Raw genomic sequence first — 15241 nt, 5'->3', positions numbered from 1 at the left:
CTATTACAGTCAATGGAACAGAAACAAGAAAAGCTGCATAAAGTTGCTTGAAACGATTAGATTGAGGGGCTAATTCAGGGGAAATTTCTCAATAGGTTGAATGGGATTTAGGCCATGGCCTAAAAATGCTTGTCCAACCTTATAGCAGTTGCTATGAAAAGCCTTATTTGTGGGTGGATTATGTTTTGTCTTTCTGCTTTGATTTGAACAAGGAAAGTCTGCAAGCTGTATTCTTCAGTAGTTCAGTAATGAACTTGGTTTGTGTTGGGAAGGCATGGTGAACTCAGCAGACTTTTCCTGTTTCTGCATTTGAAATTCATGTCATTCTTATGGCTTTGTGGTTCACACAGCATGAGCTGATTCCAGGATTAGATTTTTTTGCATCTTCTCAGCTACTGTGGTGTTTTTTTGCTTTACCTCTTCCTATGTTTCCAGTGTTGGCCACTTACAGAAAATGCGATTGTACTGTTTTCGTCTCTGCTGAAGAGAAAATTGTCTGAGTCATAATCTGACAGTAAGCGCGGGAGCGGGGGAAGCAGAAATGGAGAGAAACAAAATCGGGGCAAACTAGATAAAAGGAAAGAGTGAGAGCCAGAGAGAGAGAGAGAGGGGATTGGGAAGAGGGGTAAGCAAAAGTGTGTGCGAAAAAAGAGGTTTAACTTGATGACAGGCAGAGGATTAATTTCTCAATCAGCACTTTGCCTCACACAGCACTGGGTTGCGTCTGAGCAGGAACTGTAAGACTCTGCCCTGGGTAATTGCTGTGCAGTTTGGGGCTTTTTTTGCCACTGAACGTCGCAGGCTTTTATTATCTTCTGGATTCGGATGAACGCCTGGCCTGTCTGCCGTTCCTGCGGCTGACTCAGACACACAGAATGGGCAATGCTTGACACGAGCAATTTCCAAATGTGCAGAATAGGTCATTTGTTATTCAAAGTGGAGGAGGATATTACCCGTAGTGACTTCCACAATTCCCCTTATTGAGGTTTTTTGTCAAGAGAGTCAGAGCCCAGGATAAATCTCCTTGACACTAAGGCTGGATCATGGCTATACATGGATTTTACAGACAATTTACATCAGTTGTCATTCGCCAAGGCTTGATACAGATAGCACTCATTCCCTCATCCCAACCACCCCCATCCTCCTCTCTCTTTATGTCTCTCTTTCTTTCTCTCTCTCACTCTCAAATCAAATCAAATCAAAAATCAAATCAAATCAAATTTTATTTGTCACATACATAGTCATACACAGTATAACTTGCAGTGAAATGCTTTTTTGACAGTCTCTCTCTCTCTCCCCTCTGGGATAATAAAAGGTGTGAATAATGATTCAAATCCTAAGTAACCACCAACTCCCCCTGTGCGAGAGGCACTGGAATTTCAAGTCAGATGGTGTTGGCTTTGTCTGACCCACTTGCTAAGAATAAGCAGCAACCAGTGTAAAACAGTGATCTAGACAGTTGGGGAGCTCAGGGAAATGGATCAGAAGAAAAATAGCTGTGGATTTCACTAGTCAAGAGATGAAGCACATGACAGAAATCAAATATTGCATGCAGAGGAAAAAGTACTGCATTTAAACCCAACATGTACTATTTTCTGTTAATGGTTTATGTTTATTTGCCAAACTGTAAAAATTAGAATTTTATCTTTAATTTAAGCACTTTATCCTTACATGATCGGTTATTTTGAAGGAAGCAGGCCAACAGTTCAGATCAGCAGTAAATTAGTGGTTGTATGATATAGATTAGAGTCTTGAAAAATAAAATACACTATGCGTTGTTAAAAGACTATCCTAAAGGTTTGTTTTTTGGTTTGTTGTTTCTGTTTGTTCATTTGTTTGTTTTCTTTGTTATCAGTTATAATTTATTCACCCCCAAAACCTTACAGCTAGTGTTACTTTGCATTTGCATGATTTAATTAGCTTTAATTTATTTACCAAATTTGTGTTATTTGTGAAACCTTTTAATAAATTGAATTAGATAACTAGTCTATTTCAAAGTCCACACTTGTGGTTTAGATTCCCAGTAATATCCAATTGTGGGGAACAGAAGTTAACATTTTGAAAAGAGAAAAGGATGTATAGTTCAGTACGTTTGGTAAAGCTATTTTATATAGCTATATTATTTAAAAAACACACTATGATAAATTGCAATCAAACAAAAATAAATACATAACACATGTAATATGTTAGTTTAATCATCCAATCATCAATAAGTTATCATTAGAACTTGTTATTAAGAATGACTGGTTCACAAATTGGACAAATTGCAGCTAGGAACATGTGATTTCAAAGTAGATCATTCTTTTAGCCACAGTGCCTATAAAAAGTACTTACCCATTGGATTTTCCTCTTTTATTGCTTTTATAAATTACATCATGGTCAATATAATTTGGCTTTTTTTTTTTTTTTTTTACAAGAAATCTTTAATGTCAAAGTGAAAACAGATGTCACTTAAATAAAATTATGTAACATAAAATAAGCATTGCATAAATACTCCCCCTTTATGCAGTGAGTGAAGAGAGCCAAGCTATTTGTCTCACAGTTTGTAAAATGTAGATCAAATAATATGCTGATATGACTGTGTATTGAAGAAATGAAAAAAAAAAGAATGAAAAAAGAATGTGTTAGTGTGAAATAACAACACAGCTGTGATGAAGCAGACATGGAGGCCTTTTTTTTCTTCTTCGCTGTTTTCTTTTTTTTATTGTGTATTTTTGACTTATACACTTGTGTATATATATTTCACAGAACCAACCACATAGAACATACACCATTTTAGACTAGTCCATCTTGACTTCTTCCAAGCCTTGATAACCTTTGAGGTATGCTTGGGATCATTGTCCTGTTGTAAGGTCCAATGACGCCCAAGCATCAGCTTATTCAAAGAATGTGTCTTTTCCTATGATTTCCTGACAGTTGATTGAATCCATCCATGCACACGCTGTAGGTTTCCAGTGCCAGAGAAAGCAAATCAGTTCCAGATCATCAACAAGCCACCATCATGCATCATCGTGGCCAGGCCAGGGTTTTCTTTTTATCTCAGCACTGCTGTGACGTGGTGGTGGCATGTTAGCGTGTGTCACGCTGGTATAAGCCGATCAACACAGAGCAGTGCTGCTTAAGTTTTTTAAACACCTCAGCATCTATATATATTCACAGACCCAACCACATAGAACATATGCCATTTTAGACTAGTCCAGGTTCAACTTGTGTCTGGCTGCTGGAAGTTTTCCCCAAACAGCACTCTATCACATCTTAGACTAATTGCTTTTTTTCCCCAGTGTAATTTAATTGATGAGCCTCTTTTTTTCATCTTGAGGTATGCCAGCTATCAATCTTAAAAGGCCACTGAGGCACAGAAGTGCTATTACGCCACATTTAGTTAATTATGGACATGCTAATGTGCTAATGTAGTTTAAATTATATTTTTTCTCAAGTCTTTTTCTTGGGAATGCACAATATGTTTTAAATCAACAAATATGAGTAGTTCTTTTTATATAATTACACTGTTTAAATAATTTCCTTTTTGCAAAACTTTACTTATAGATGTATCTGACCACATTGGCATTGGTACAATCCTTGCATTCCACTCTATCCTATAGAGAATAATGACTGATTCATTCACATCTTAACATCCAAAAATGTTTTGGGTTTTTTTTTCTTTTCACTTTTTTCTGTAGGAGTTTAGATTGTGGGTTGATGTGCAGGAAGCCAAGAATGGAATATTAGCATGCGTGGGAACCTGTGTGTCTGTGCATTTCTCTCACACTCTGTCACTCCTCCGACACGCTTCATTTGTGCTTCATTCTGTCCTCCTCCTCAGCGAGAGAGGAAGAGGGAGCAGTATAACTAGCGTGGCTGGACTGACTCGGACAGAACTAAAATAGTTTTGTAAGAGCTCAGATGCCCCCTGGACTTCCCAACCCTTGCAAAACTCCAGTAGCCAGTAACTTTGGCTATCTATTATGCCTGAGCCATAAGCACATTGCATTTCCTTTTGCAGTTCATTTACACATAAGATTATTATTATATAATTTTCATGCGACTATGACATTAATAAGACATTATCTGTCAACAAGGAAGTAGTCTATAATATGATCTGATGGCTATAATATGACCTTTTTTTTAAAAAACATTTTACAACTGCTGGTCGGACTGGTAGGTGGCAGCTGGTCTGACGCAGGTAGAGGGGACCCCAGCGGGCAGTCTTCCAGCAGGTCGGTCTGGGTGACCATTTATTCGGAGAAGGTAAAGAGACAGAGTTAGTTCTGAATGGATTTATAGAGAGCAGAGAATTTTGAGCAGTATCAGAATGTGTCTGATGACTCAGGCAGGTCTAACTGTAAAAGCCTAATTAAAGAAGAGAGACGGAAGGTAACACAGACACGGGAACACCCTGACGCTAGCGTCACAAACCTGTGGATCGCGTGCAAGCAGCGAGACAACAGCTCCAGCATCTCAGTATACTACAACTCCCTGTGTCCATGAACCCCTGGACGTACAACCTTTATCTAAGGGGTAGATAAAGGTACCAAAGTACCAAACATTATCTGGAAGGTTATGAGAGTTGGGGGGCTTCATAAGAAAATACCTCTGCTGAGGTTTTCTGACTTTTGTGAACTACTAAGAAGCCAGCACCTAAATACTAAGTACTCTAAATACTAAGTATTCATGATGGTTCATAATATGTAATAAGATCTCACAGTTACTTAGGAGCGAGAGCCATGTAGGGCTTTTTATGTTAATAGTCAAATTGATAAGATATGATATGAAACTGATATGGTCACATTTTCTAGTTTTAGTAAGGACCCTGGCTGCAGCATTTTGAACTAGTTAAAGTTTATTGAGGTTCCTGCTGGAACAATCTTATAATAATTATGATATTAATAATATTGTTGTTGTTGCTTTATTTATTTATCTATTTCTAAAGTCAAGATAGGGTCTAAAAGACAGAAAACCCCAATTTAAACTTCTGGCCAGAAAAAAAAACTCTTTTTAACAGCAAATGACCTGCAGGAAGGTTTAGCTTGCACTAGTGGTGGTGCACAATTCTATTGTGCAGCATTTCTAACTCAAACATGATCTTCATGGAAGTGCCATCATAATGAAACCTTAACTGCAACCTTATCACAGAAGCTATGCAAATCATCTAGAAAGTATGCAAATCATCTAGAAAGGTCAGTGACATTTTGGAAATGAGTACTGTCGACAACTTTTGCAGAGCCTTTGCTACATAGAACCATGTACTAAAAGTTTTTACCTTTAACCAGCCATTTAACTATTTAAGGATCCAAGTGAAATTAATAGTAGCATCTGGCCACCTTTAGCCCTAATACATTATTTATGTCTCTCTGTAGATGAGTTTGGTCCAACTTCACCAGTCCCTTCACATCCAGTGGTTCAGGGAGAAGCTCCCAGAGAAAGCCATGGAAGCGCCACCTCCATGGGAGAGGACTTCCTGGAATCTGTCTTGGCTCATAAAGACCAATTGCTAGCTCAGAAGGGTGTAGAGCTCCCCACTGCGCTGCCTGCTGAGCTGCTGCCAGTGCTGAGGAAGGGCCTGGACAGTGGGCCTGGTGCTGGAGCTCTGTCCCCTGAGCAGCATCAGCTCCTGAGGAAAATGCTGCCTGCTCACAGTGAGGCTCAACACCCCACTCAACCTCCTGCAGTTGAGCTTCTCACAGAGGCACCTGAAGCTCCCCCGGTGCTCAAAACAACAACACAAGCTGCCAGTGACAATGAGCCTTCCACCACCACCTTACTTGCAACGAATCTGGATAAAGACACTGAGCCAGATGCCCTCCCCTCAGGTGAACCCAAACATACAGTTCCTATTTTTCCCCATCTTAGTGTTAAATCATTTTAACTGGTAGTGAGATATGTGATGTTCACTCCAGCATTTAATAATAATCTTTTTAATGCTTTTTGGAAGCCCAGCCCAGCCCAGGGCTTTTTTTTAACATACAGTGAGTCCAAGAAGTATTTGATCCCTTGCTGATTTTCTTTGTTTGCCCACTAATAAAGACACTATCCTTCTGCACTTTTAATGGTAGATATATTCTAACATGGAGAGACAGAATATCAAGACAAAAATCCAGAATATAATTTTAAAGAATATATTTTAATTAATTTGTATTTCAATGAGGAAAATAAGTATTTGATCCCTCTTGCCAAACACACTCAATACTTAGTGGCAAAGCCTTTGTTTGCAAGCACAGCGGTGAGACGTTTGTTGTAGTTAACTACAAGTTTAGCACACACACCAGGGGGAATTTTGGCCCACTCTTCTTTGCAGATCCTCTCTAAATCATGAAGGTTGGTGGGCTGTCGCTTGGCAACTCTGACCTTCAGCTCCCTCCATAGATTTTCGATCGGATTGAGGTCTGGCGACTGGCTGGGCCACTCCATGACCTTAATGTGATTTTTCTTGAGCCAATCCTTTGTTGCCTTTGCTGTATGTTTAGGGTCGTTATCATGTTGGAAGACCCAACCACGGCCCATTTTCAGATCCCTGGCAGAGGGGAGGAGGTTGTCCCTCAGGATTGTGCGGTACATGGATCCATCCATCTTCCCAGTGATGCGGTGAAGTAGCCCTGTACCCTTGGCAGAGAAACACCCCCAAAACATTATGCTTCCACCTCCATGCTTGACGGTGGGCACAGTGTTCTTGGGGTCATAGGCAGCATTTTTCTTCCTCCACACATGGCGGGTGGAGTTGAGGCCAAAAAGTTCAATTTTGGTCTCGTCTGACCACAAAACCTTCTCCCAATAACTTGGTTCATCTTTCAAATGATCATTGGCATACTTGAGGCGCGCCTCCACATGTGCTCTCTTCAGCAGGGGTACCTTTCGGGCACTGCAGGATGTGAATCCATTGTTGCGCAAAGTGTTGCCAATTGTTTCCTTGCAAACTGTGGTCCCAGCTGCCTTCAGGTCATTTGCTAACTCCTGCCGAGTGGTTGCAGGACGATTTCTGACTGTTCTCAGCATCATTGCCACCCCACGAGGCGAAATCTTCTTTGGAGCACCGGGCCGAGGTCTGTTGATTGTCATGTTATACTCTTTAAACTTTCTGATAATTGCACCAATAGTTGTTACTTTCACATCCAACACCTTACTAATCTTTTTGTAGCCCATTCCAGCTTTGTGAAGGTCAACAATTCTGACTCTGAGGTCCTGTGACAGCTCTTTGGTTTTACCCATGTTGGAGACTTGAAATCTGTGTGATCTGTCTGATTCTGTGGACAGGTGTTTTTCACACAAGTGATTAGTGAGAACAGGTGGCTTCAGGTCAGGTAACAAGTTGATTGGGAGTGTCTAACTGGTCTGTAAAAGCCAGAACTGCTAATGAATACTAAGGGATCAAATACTTATTTCACTCCATGAAATACAAATCAATTAATATATATTCCTTAGATTTATTTTCTGGATTTTCTTTTTAATATTCTGTCTCTCCATGTAAGAATACATCTACCATTAAAAGTATAGAATGATCATGTCTTTATTAGTGGGCCAACGAAGAAAATCAGCAAGGGATCAAATACTTCTTGGACTCACTGTATGTCCTAACTGCTTGGAAAGGCATAATACCTATGTTACACAAATAACCACACAGCAGAGGCAGAGAAGAGGAAAGTGTTGGAACACCTTGATTACTAATCAGATGTTCATACAAACTATGCAAATGTTGTGTTTGTGTATGCACAAAATACACAAAGCTGCTTTACTCTGCTCTTTGTAATCTAATGTCTTGCAAATCAAATTTTATGGTTTTAAAAATATTTATTGTATAAGGGCATTTCTTAAAAAGAACACATTCTTTTAAAGAAATAAATATTTCTGAGGAGAAAACCTATATGTCACCAGTTAATGCTCCATGACATTTATTACATCCTAGGGATTACCAAAAATACATGCAAAGTATATGCATAATTTTAATAGGGTTCTCTTTATCTAATTTATGTAAAGATCTGCTTGACTTTGATAGTCAAATGTATACAAATATAAAGCAAATTGCAAATGGTTCACAAACCTTGTTGCACCACTGTAATAGTATTATTGTAAAATACTATTAAATCACATTTATTTTTGGCATAGACTGGGAAACCAACATCAAATCTTACGGTGAGGTGTGTCATATACTTGATGCCTCAGAATGATTAAAAGATTAATGACAAGAAAACATTTATTGATATGTAGTTTATAGATGTAAGTATGTAGATTGTTTTGTTTGTTTAAAACATACAGCATTTGTGTGAGGACAGCATATCTACGAGAGGCCTTGGGAACAGCCTTCTTGACCTGCATCTATTCATTTAGACTCCTAATTGAGTTCAGCAGCGAATTATAGGAACATCTGAATGCATGAATAAGTGGACTATGATAAACTTGAACAACTCTGCAGGAGAATTACCAGGACCTTAACAAATAAAAAAATCTGTGTTTGATACAGACATCTACTTTACTGGGTTATGTGGTAAACATAATACAGATCTCCTACCTCTTGAAAAGTGTGCTGAATGTTGTACTTGGTTCGTGGTAATGGTAATTGATTTGCATGATCTTTGCAGTTTGAATTAGACCTCAATATTTTTTTGACTAATGTTTTATATATCTCTGTACATGAATACATACATACATACATACATGTTCTCACCGCTCAATAGCTTCTAATGATATATTTTTATTAATACAGTCCACTAGGGTTTCTTAAATAAATAATTGCTTTAATGTAAAATTTTCTCCTTCTTTTCTCAGCTGTGTCAAACTGCATGATCAATTTCTCTGACCCAGAGGGCTACATCGATTCATCAGATGATCCACCCCTTCCAGATGGAGCTTTCCTGCAGTGCACATACACAGTGATGGTGTACACAGGCTATGGAGTAGAACTGCAGGCATGTGTAAAAACCTCTCCCATTTTCAGCTGTTAAAGAACACCATTAATGTTCTGTAACAGAATGTTCTGAATGTTTCTTTATCATCAAGACTCTTGTGCCAGGTTACTTAAGAAGAACACCAATCAATCATTACAATAAAACCCTTGCTAGGTGATGTGACACTAATTATCTGTTTCCAATATCATCTATCAAGAGGTGAACATATTAGGCAGCAAGTGAACAGTCAGTTCTTAAAGTTGATGTGTTGGCTGTGGTGGCGAGACGACTGGGTGGTCAGTATTTACCAAAGGTGCTCTAAGGAAGAACAACTGAGGATTCAACTGAATACAAGCACAAATCCTTGGCAATAAAAGTTGTGATAGAGTTTGTAATTTGTTTTGCCCTTTCCAAGTTATTAGGAAATTTTGACATTGCTTGCTCGATGGTCCTTTGGTTGGCAGCAACAAAAAAAACCCAGGTTGTAGTTACCGCCAACCAGATCCAAAGAGATTCTATAGCTTTTCATGCAGAGGGTGCTGGTCAGATGCTTATCTATTTTGTGTCTGTTGTGTGCACACCACAAGTGTCAGACAGTACTATTTCATGCTTCTTGAGATCCACCTTTTGCATTCCCTAACCCCTAATGACAATTATATAAGCTGCTTGAGTTGCTCAGTTGGCTCTGTTCTTCTTCATGTCACAGACTGGATGGGGCAGAGTCAAGTGACTACAGTATTGTACAGTAGTATGTTTTTAAGGGGACAGTATGTGAATACACACACTTTGTATTAACAGAATGTACAGACAAGATTATGTCATTTAAGAGTTCTGAATAAATTATAATTAATTATAATTATATTCAATAAATTAATTAATTGCTTTAATTAAATGTACATCCCTTGTTGTGGGTGTCCAAGGTTTATTGGTGTAGCTGGGGAGCAAAGACTAGCCCATCTGGTCTGATTCCATGGGAAAGCTAAAACAACTTTGAAAAAGTAAATGCTGACTATGTCATGTGGAGTCCATACCTTGACTGGTCTAAGGCTGTTATGGCTGATCAGTGTATATGGATCCTTTTGCATATAGTAACTAAGTAAGCATGATTCTATGATCCTTATACAATTTATTTCCCCCCTATAGACAGTAGAATTTTAATATCCAATAATGCAGATCCCCATCACGTAACCCACTGGGCATTTGTGGTGTTTAACTTTGGTTTTTAAATTTTAATATCAATTTACAATATGCAGCACTACTTCGGAAGCCAGCCACAGTGTTTTCAGTGAATTGCAGAACAGGCTGCCTGTTATAGTCTTTAAATGATCTTTGCGCAATTTCCCACATGGCTTCTTGGCCACAGGTGGTTGGACTTGTGCAACATACTCAAGTGGGTTAAATGTGACCTCTTGTGGCCATTGTTTGGACTGCACGCTGCTGCAGTGGATGTCCTTACTGGTGATGTGCATTCAGCAGTACAGCACAGTGTTCCCAGAGAGCTACTACCACACAAACAGATGTTATTGATAGGTATCCACATGGCGCCTGCCAACCTGCCATAATCCTGTGTCTGCACCCGCTCTCCCTGCTTTAGTCCCTCGCACCACAACATAATCTCCAATTACCTCGCTAATCCCCAGCCCTGATGTGAGGAATAGGGTGTGTATAAGTCTATTTGTCTGCCTAGCACTCTCTTGCTTGTTGGATTTTCAATACTGGAATGTGCACATAACTGATCACTAGGAAAAAACACCCTGCTTTTTCTGATTATTGATTACTTAATATTTAGTATAAATGGATTTTGCAACTAGTAATAATACCTACATTATAAAAATGGTTCATACATTCAACCTAAAAAAGGTCACTTCATGTGGTAACAAGCAATTGACTGGGAACAAAGGGGGTATGGCTACAGAGAAGGCACAGGTGGGACTACTTATGAACAAGTCAGCAAAAGGGGAAGCCAGAAAAGTACACAGCTAACAAACCAGGGAACAGACAGGAGATAAAACAGGGACACAGACAGGAAACAGAACTGGGTGGCCAGACAAGAGACAAAAGCGGAGACTGGACAAAGAACTGGATGCAAGACTGGACCGGGGAGATGACAGCAGATTGAACATTGGGCATGGACAAGAGGCTGAACATTCAGAAACAATAACTGGACAAGAGGCTGAACATGCAGAAAGAATGACTGGACAAAAGAGGCAGCGGGCACCGCTGGCACTGGAGCAGAGGCGACAGGCGTCACTGGCCCAGGAGACGCAGAGGCAGCAGGCACTGCTTGCCTTGGAGTAGGAGCAGATGCTACTGCTGAGACGGGAGCTGGCGGCCTGAGCGCAGACACTGGAGCTGGGATGGACTTCAAGTTCGAGGGGAACATGCAGGAGACCGTTCATATTGTGCCATGAACGAGGATACTCATGCCATGCATCCCTGTTAGCCTTGCCTCTCTTGCCATATCATGCGCCATGCCTGCCCCCAAATTTTCCCCACTTCTTGATGGGAAATCCTCTGATGAGAGGAGAGACCCAGGGACCTCCAGTTTTTAACAGCCTGGTGTAACGGAAGTTCTTTTTCACCTCCCACACATAGCACAAGCAGTGGGTGGGTCCAGAAGGGGGGGGGGGGGGGGGCACATTACAGCACCCCGGGCCTAGGGATTACATGCAACATCCATTTTAAGGTCTGGTCTTCTGTCACAGTGGGTGAAGCTTGGAGGCAGACGTATTTATTAAAGATAAAACTAAACAGAATATAAAGATATACAAACTGGAGAACAAACCAAACACTAAAACTAATGGAAACAAACAAACATTCCATAAACCGCCATATACATACATACATACATAAGAACATGCACAAAACCACAAAAGGCAAAGCGCAAACAAAGGGGTACTTATACAAGGACTAACAAGGGGGTGAGGAGGCACAAGTGGGACTACTAATTAATAGGCGGGGCCAGGACAGACAGAAACAAACAGAGCCATATGCTTGTGAGCACATGGTGAGGCCAAACACTTTCATTGGTTTAACAGTTTACAGTTACATTACATTACAGTTACAATATCTAGCCCAGCGGCCTGTCACACAGATCTTTTGTCTTATTGGTCCCTGTTCAGTAAATTAAATTCTTTTTTTTACTGAAGGTAAAAAGTGTTAACCTGTCAGAAGGCGAGCAGCTGTCAATCAGAGGGGTGGACGAGGGTGGGGCTTTGCTGGTGCTCGCCAATCAGACGCTACTGGTGGAGGGACAGGTGATCCGCAGCCCGACCAATACCATTTCTGTATTTTACCGCTCATCACCTGAAGGGGGCATGGGCATCTTCCAGCTTCATTACCAGTGTGAGTTCACACTACACAACACTACAGAAGATCCAAAGAGTTGTTAAGCTTCACAACATTTAATTGCATTATTTCCCAGTTGGTTAAATTGCTGAACTATCTGTGTGATTTGCCATGTCTATATGCTGTGCAGCATTCTCAGATTAACTTGTGTGTCTAATTTCAAACGACCATTGAAGTCCTTTCTCTCACTGTTTGTTTTAATTTGAATTTTTTTTCTCTTCCTTTTTTATGTTGATTGCATCAGTGAAGGTGTTATGTAATCACATAGTTTATAGATTATTAATATGAATGATGACTTATTAATATCCTCCCTGCCTCCATACAAAAAACAATATTTATACCTCTCCTGGCCAGTGTTCCGGCTGAGCTGTGCCCTGCCCAGACGACCTCATTTTGGGGAGGTATCAGTGCTGAATCTGCACCCAGGAGGCACTGCACATTTCTCCTGCCACATGGGCTACCACCTGCAGGGCACAGCCACACTCACGTGCCTCAACGCCTCCCTGCCGGTGTGGAGCCAGCGGGAGCCCAGCTGCAGAGGTGAGAGAATAAGGAGGAGACAGTCAAAATGTTGTAATGTCATTAGGATAATGTTATATTTCAAAATAATTTGAGATTTTGTTAAAGAATTTGTAGAACTTATATTTGTTGATGCATTTAGTTTTTTTACCATGTTTCACAACACGTCCAGTTAAACAATGCTCTGTTAGTCTGCCCACATCATCAGGAATCAAACTCAACACAATAGTGCATAAGCATAGACAGCAACAGTACTCGGGAGCTTCTGAAACCCTTGATTTGCCACCTTACTTGCAAATGTGTGCTCTTTTTTCTTGTTCATTGGTTTATTAAAAATAAAAAAAATTTGATTGCAACTGTAAATATCTCTGTATGCAGCTCTGTGCGGCGGTACCATGAAGAATGCCACCGTGGGCAGAGTGTTGTCACCTTCACCTCACCCAGGGCCAAACAGCACACTAGACCGCAGTTGCTTCTGGTCCCTGGAGGCCCCTAGTGGTCAGAGATTACACCTCCATCTAGAGAGGATGGTCCTGGGACCAACAGACAGGTCAGTGCAAGTATTTATGTCTTTGTATTTACTTATCTCACAGAGAAGAGCACTGCTAGTCTGCTAGGTGTTGATCTAAAAATAGATTTTTTCTTCATTTTTTACCACAGACTTGTTTTGTGGAGTGGTCTAGATGCTGGTTCTGTGGTACTCTTTGACTCTGGCCAGCGTGGTCCAATCCCATTTGAAGGAGTCATAAGTGAAGGGCCAGCAGTCAGAGTCCAGTTTATAACAGACCAACCAAACCACCACAACACTGGCTTTAACATCCGCTATGAGGGTAGGTCTTAAGATTTGTCCGTAGTAACTAGTTATATTATGTGTATATATATATATATATATATATGTGTAAATCATTTAGCCTGTAATTTAAATGGTAAATCTTGTTTGTCTTTCTATCTGTTTTTTTATTCACATACTGGTAAGTAGGCATGTACTCACACAAATATCATAAAATACTGACTCTGTTGTGAATTCTCCACATGTAGCCTTTGAGAAAGGCCACTGCTATGAGCCTTACATCCAGAACGGCAACTTCAGCACCACTGACCCAACCTATGGCGTTGGAGCTGTAGTGCAATTCTCCTGTGACCCTGGGCACTCCCTAGAGCAGGGCCCGCCCGTCATTGAATGCATCAACACACGAGACCCCTACTGGAATGACACAGAGCCTTTGTGTAAAGGTATATGCTGTGCAGAAAGTCTGTGGCTTCTTGAGTATAAATATATTAAATTCAAGCAATAGACATGCCACTTATTCCCACAAGACTAATTACTAAGCTTGTGCTCTGCATGTTGGTTTTTGCAGCTCATTTCCAAATATTTGTACTTATCACATTATTCTAGCAGATCAGATTTGCTTTCTTCATGCATTATTTTTAAAAATATTAGTTTTATATATTTTTTACACAGTTGTCTATGTAGTCATAGTAGCATTTAAGTATGAATCAGCTGTTTATATGATATTTAGATTAGTTTAGAGAGATTAGTACAAGAGTTTGATTAGTATGCAAAGAGAGATGTTGCGCATTGTTAGAGGTTAAGCATTGAACCTCATTTTAAAGAGGGATTTTACTTAAATTTGTAATTGAGCATTATTGAACCACCATTGCAAATTAGATTGTTTGCAATAAACCAATCAAGAAAAAAATGTCATTAGCTTACCACTAATATAACAAGTGCTTTCTCCACATTCAAAATGCATTTCTGCAGTTTTAGAAGTGCAAAAGATGTGATATTTCTCATGGGCAATGGCCTCCAGTTCACTAATATTAATCTTCAAATCCCATAATACTGCAGTCTCAGAATTATTCAACCCCTGAATAGAATCCTTTATGAGAACACATTTGCAAACCAGGTGGCCAATCAAGGGCTTCATTAGTTGCAGCCGGTGTGTTTGAGAATACATGGACTGGTAAAGGATTTCTTGATTGTGACATTTGACTGCATGTTGGAAATATGAGTTGTCCAAAAACATTCAGAGAAGAGATCATTGCCCTACACAAACAAGGAAAAGTACTGAACACTGCCACAGAAAGTTGGAAGCATAGTTCACAAGTTCAAAGTCAAAGGAACACTGGCTTCACTAGCTTGGATAGGGAAGAAAAAGCAAGTTATCACTGGATACCTTGATCTTAAGCATACCTCAGATGCCACCAGGGCTTGGTTTTAGAAGTTTTGGAAGATTGGAGTGGTCAACAGTCACCTGACCTCAGAAAATCTTTGGTGGGATTTAAAAGGTGGTTGCAGCACACAAACCCAAGAATTTGTGAACTTGAGGCCATTGCACATGATCAAGGGGCTAGGATTTCCCCCAGAATGCTTGCCAGATGGTGGTGTCTAGCTAAAATGTTATGTTCTGCACTGGCTAATATAAAGGGAAATAATTACAATAGCAGCCTAGACAAATCCAGTAGGCAAACTGATCAAGTCTTTTTTTTATAAGTAA

At 40.0% G+C, this 15241-nt stretch overlaps 1 protein-coding gene across 3 annotated transcripts in view; it reads left to right on the top strand.

Annotated features, from left to right (window-relative positions):
- The window catches only part of sez6l (seizure related 6 homolog (mouse)-like), a 32255-nt gene that overhangs the window by 10214 nt on the left and 6800 nt on the right, over window positions 1-15241 (top strand). For 2 of the 3 annotated variants that reach the window (XM_072659272.1, XM_072659271.1), the window contains exons 2-8: window positions 5358-5810; window positions 8758-8897; window positions 12026-12221; window positions 12579-12764; window positions 13122-13293; window positions 13404-13573; window positions 13782-13976. In XM_072659272.1, coding sequence (XP_072515373.1) covers window positions 5358-5810; window positions 8758-8897; window positions 12026-12221; window positions 12579-12764; window positions 13122-13293; window positions 13404-13573; window positions 13782-13976 — 1512 coding nt within the window. The remainder of the gene's footprint in view (window positions 1-5357; window positions 5811-8757; window positions 8898-12025; window positions 12222-12578; window positions 12765-13121; window positions 13294-13403; window positions 13574-13781; window positions 13977-15241) is intronic. The other variant, XM_072659273.1, reaches the window with a different exon arrangement.

This window comes from Salminus brasiliensis, chromosome 16, assembly GCF_030463535.1.
Source record: "Salminus brasiliensis chromosome 16, fSalBra1.hap2, whole genome shotgun sequence".
Classification (NCBI taxonomy): domain Eukaryota; kingdom Metazoa; phylum Chordata; class Actinopteri; order Characiformes; family Bryconidae; genus Salminus; species Salminus brasiliensis.
Note: the sequence above shows the minus strand (reverse complement) of the source record. Positions and strands in the feature narration are given on the sequence as shown.